The sequence below is a fragment of the Cynoglossus semilaevis genome, chromosome 17 (genome assembly GCF_000523025.1).
Source record: "Cynoglossus semilaevis isolate Cse_v1.0 chromosome 17, Cse_v1.0, whole genome shotgun sequence".
Taxonomy (NCBI): Eukaryota; Metazoa; Chordata; class Actinopteri; order Pleuronectiformes; family Cynoglossidae; genus Cynoglossus; species Cynoglossus semilaevis.
The window spans coordinates 365812-370068 of NC_024323.1; the positions used below are offsets into that span (position 1 = coordinate 365812).

Consider the following 4257-nt stretch of genomic DNA (forward strand, 5'->3'; position numbering starts at 1 on the left):
CCCCAGAACGTTGGTCACACCAATAGCAACTTCAACCATATTTTCTTGGAAAGTAGAGAATACTTGGCTGGTTACTTTATGCAGACAATCCTCAATACACTGCACATCTTCCATTAGGTTCTGGAAGATTTCTCTGATTTTGTTTAGTTGAGTTGTATTCACTCCAATCTCCGTGGCAGTGGTGACAATACTATTAACCCCGCTGGTGACTCCTAAACCAACCCCGGTCATTGTCAAACCTAATGACAGTCCTGCAGTAAAAGGAATCAGTGCCAAGCCAACTATGGAGAGCACACCTCCAACTGCCCCGACTGAACTGCCTGCAACACTAGAGATCTTTGCCCCTGTGCTCATTCTGTCAAGCTGAACTGCAACCTCTTCTAGGGCGTGAATGTGCTGATTTATTTGTGGCCGATGCACATTTAACTCCCTCATGAAGTGCTCACATGACTCCTCTCTAAATAAGAACACCATACGGTGTTGGTTAAAGATCTTCCTCCAAGTTTTTTGTGAAAACCCCTGCAATGTATGGAATGACGACGTTCACCCTCCTGTGTCCTCCCTCTACGCGGGCCTGTTTTTGTGGGATAACCACAGGTCTTGAGGAGTATGTCTGTGATGTGAACCGTGCAGTCCAGGTAAGCAACTAGTTATTAGTGGTGGTTAGTAAATGAACGTGTTATCATTGGACATCAGCCTACTTAAACATCAAATCATCTTTTGTAAATCAACCAGAGGTAAAAGTTGTCTCACCGTTGCCACTCATGTAGTCTTCAAAAAAGCTCTCAAAGCTCCTGGGAGTCTGCAGGTCAGTGTAGACCTTGCTGAAGTGATAATAGGAGACAGCATTGTCCTTTGGATTCCTCATCACATAGATCATCTGATACAAAGACAGTGAGAACTCAGGAGTGCGTTTGGGTTAACTGGGCATTTAATCCCAGTTAGGTTTCGCCAGAGGATTATTGCTGGAGAAACATTATGATCTCCATTACAACCAGTGTGGTTGGTATGGTAATGAAAGTAGATATGTCGATTGAAGTGGTTTAGTGGGAAGGTAACCATGGCACCTGTTTTATGTTGATCCAGTGTGCCGTGGTAAATTATCCAATTCAATTTAATTGTCCTGGAAACTGAGATTTATTTACCACAAATAACTTGTCCTTGTTTGTCTACAGACACATACAAACTGTTGGATGTAGCACACAGCTATTGAACTTTTGAGTTACATTAATGCAAGTCATTCATATTGATTAAGCATGCATATTTTGTGTCAGTAGTCATTGAAACATGTTTTGGTAAAGCAAATTGAGCTTTTGGAACGTTTTAATCCTTCACAATGTTATCACTTAGTTCTGCAATACCGTTTGGTCACTTTAAAGACTATACATTATTTTCATATTAATTGGTGTTATTTACATCGCTTACATTATTTCATATATCATATTAATTGGTGTTATTTACATCGCAGTGTCAATGACGCAACTTTACCACTCGCCAACATAAAGTAAAGTAATGCAGTTTGTTAATCATTTCTCTTTGTTTGTGTTTGCGCTTTTTCTCTGACCCAATATTGCTTATCATGAACACTTACCTTTGCCTTCTTGTCCTTCAGCCCCCGTGGCAACAGTGCAGGGGTGAGATGAGAGGCAAAGAGCCGTGGAGAAGGTCTCAGAGTATAGTCTGTACGACCCTCGTTGTACTCCAGCCATGGCATTTGCTCCAAATTATTTGAATACTCATTCAGACCTCCACTCAATTCATAGATGTTAATTATGACCTGCTGAGTCCAAATGGTGCCTATTTGTTCAACATAAACATTACAAGAGTGTAGTTGTGGAACCAGAAAACTCAGAAAAGAACTGAAAAAAGGCGAGCGTTAAGCTGTTTCACTGACCAGACTTGGGATATGTGATGAGGAAAACGTCACTTTCACGAATTTCGAATTCCTGCAGTGAGTCCAGATACTCTGCTGTTGTCAGACCAGTGGCGAAATTGTAGTTTTTGTATCTGCAAAGGTGGTCGCTGATTTGCTCCATGTTAACCCGTCTGTCAATAATCCAGCAGTGAGGATACGACTTTGGACTCTGGTTTAGTATCTGAGATATGAACGCGATTCTGTGCAACGTCATCGCGGATACGCGCGCGCGGCCAGGGGCGGAAAGTGGCGCACTTTTTATTCTTTTCAGGGGGAGTCAAGTAGCAACACAACGGATTTGTTGTGCCGTTAACTGAACAAACCCGAAAAAGAATGGATGGAAATTGTATAGTATCCGATTGCTAAAGAAGATTATGGCTACAGGTCATTAAAAATTTTATTATTACAGTATTTTTTTTTGTAAATGATGTCAGGCCGTGAAGTAGTGTCGTCGTAAACACTTTCACTTTGACTTTGTTAGCCTTCGCTAACGTTAGCGCCCCGCTCCTGATACTGTAGACAAAACAACCATCACAACCTGGTAATTCAGTGAAAGAAGACAAAGAAGTGTATTTCTATTAAATTACATTTATTCAAATAAAATAAAATATTTAAGTTTATGTTGTGTTTAAGCCGTTTAATTATTTATACTGTGTATATAACGTGTATCAAACTCAAGGCCAAGTGCATTTTGTATGGCCCTCAGGTTAAAAATATTTGAGAACGTCCAGGCAGCAAAGGTTATTAACCTGATAAAGTTTTGTTATATATTATACAGCAATGAACAGTATTTGTAACTTGAATAAATAATAATTAATAATTTAAGTCATGGGTCATGACCAAAAGAACAAGATCCTGCATACAAGTAGCCCAAATTAGCTTTCTCCACAGGGTGGCAGTGTGCTCCCTTAGAAATAAGGTGAGGAGCTCTGAGGTGGCTTGCGCATTTAAATCATATACTCCTTTTTTCCGGGGCAGGAAAACTTTAAGTTCCTTAACCCCAACCCATTTGTGGAGGAGGACATTGACAAGAATGAGGTTGCATCTGTGGCCTACAGGTATGCTCCAAACCATGAGACGTTTATCCTCAATGAGGGAATTGAGCTGTTGACACAAATTTCCAGACGGTAGAATGTTGGTAGGTAAGAAAAGCAGAGCCCCCTTGTATTAGAAAATGTTTAATTTTCACAACTTTTTAAAAATGGCATTCCTAAATGATTATTTGCAACAGCAAATTATTTCACTACATGCAGGCAACTTCATGCAGGCCTGTGACTCTTTGGCGCCACCCAGGGGAGGCGGGCCTCACCTATTGAAAACTTGTTCTAAAAACAAATAACAAATCTTCATAATTTTGTCCTTATGGTTGACATATACTGTGAAAGGACAACACAACAAAAAGGCAACACATTGGCACACTGTGTTTTATGGTTCTACTTTATTGCACAGAATCAAATATTAACAATAAATCTGGAATTTTACAACAGGTAAAACCGTACTGTCTGTGTCTGTTTTCATCAACCACTTTTCTATATCCACCTCTCTGTCTATATACAGTATGTATATATATATATATGCGAGTTTTTGCCTTTGACTTAGGTTAAGTATGTGAAATATGAACGTGACTCTGTGCAGCGTCATCGCGGATATGCGCGCGCGCGCGCGCGACCAGGGGCAGAACGTAGGGCATTTCTTATTCTTTTCAGTCAAGTACCAACATAAAATGAATAGTTGTTGTGCCGTTAACTGAACAAACCCGAAAAAGAATGGATGGAAATTGTATAGTATCCGATTGCCTAAAGAAGATTATGGCTCCAGGTCGTTAAAATGGTGAGTTGTCGTGTAGAGCACTGTATATTTACAGTGACATTGGCGGTTTTTATTACAGTACATATTTCATCTAAATGTTGTCAGGCTGTGAAGTAGTGTCGTCGTAAATATGTTTACTTTACCTTGTCAGCCTTCGCAAATGTTAGCGCCACGCTCCAGATATTGTAGACATACAAAATAACTATTACAATCTCTATTAAATTACATTTAATTGCGTATAAGTCGGAGAGAACTTACCAAAAATACGAAATCTACATTAATATCAATATCACTCCGAAGCAGTGTTTTGGCCCCTGCTTGCTGCCGCACCTAGTGCATTGATTGCTGCTGTTTGCTGATATTGCAGAGCTTTAAATCCGACGATTCCCAACTGAACCACCAGGGGTCATTAGGTGCACTGTGTGAATCTATCCATGTATCTATCTATCTATCTATCTATCTATCTATCTATCTATCTATCTATCTATCTATCTATCTATCTATGTATCCATCCATCCATCTATCTATCCATC

The 4257-nt window shown here is 39.8% G+C and overlaps 1 protein-coding gene and 1 long non-coding RNA gene across 2 annotated transcripts in view; one reads left to right on the top strand and one right to left on the bottom strand.

The window, feature by feature from the left end:
- The window catches only part of sult3st1 (sulfotransferase family 3, cytosolic sulfotransferase 1), a 7531-nt gene extending 5260 nt beyond the window's left edge, over positions 1–2271 (bottom strand). The window contains exons 1-3 of the mRNA XM_008329145.3: positions 1895–2271; positions 1592–1797; positions 754–880 (exon numbers count right to left, since the gene is read on the bottom strand). Coding sequence (XP_008327367.1) covers positions 754–880; positions 1592–1797; positions 1895–2129 — 568 coding nt within the window. The 5' untranslated portion in view covers positions 2130–2271. The remainder of the gene's footprint in view (positions 1–753; positions 881–1591; positions 1798–1894) is intronic.
- LOC112488374 (uncharacterized) lies at positions 2172–3403 on the top strand. The gene is made up of 2 exons (XR_003052350.1): positions 2172–2299; positions 2894–3403. It is a non-coding gene; the product is annotated as an uncharacterized LOC112488374 (long non-coding RNA).
- Positions 3404–4257: the final 854 nt, after the last annotated feature.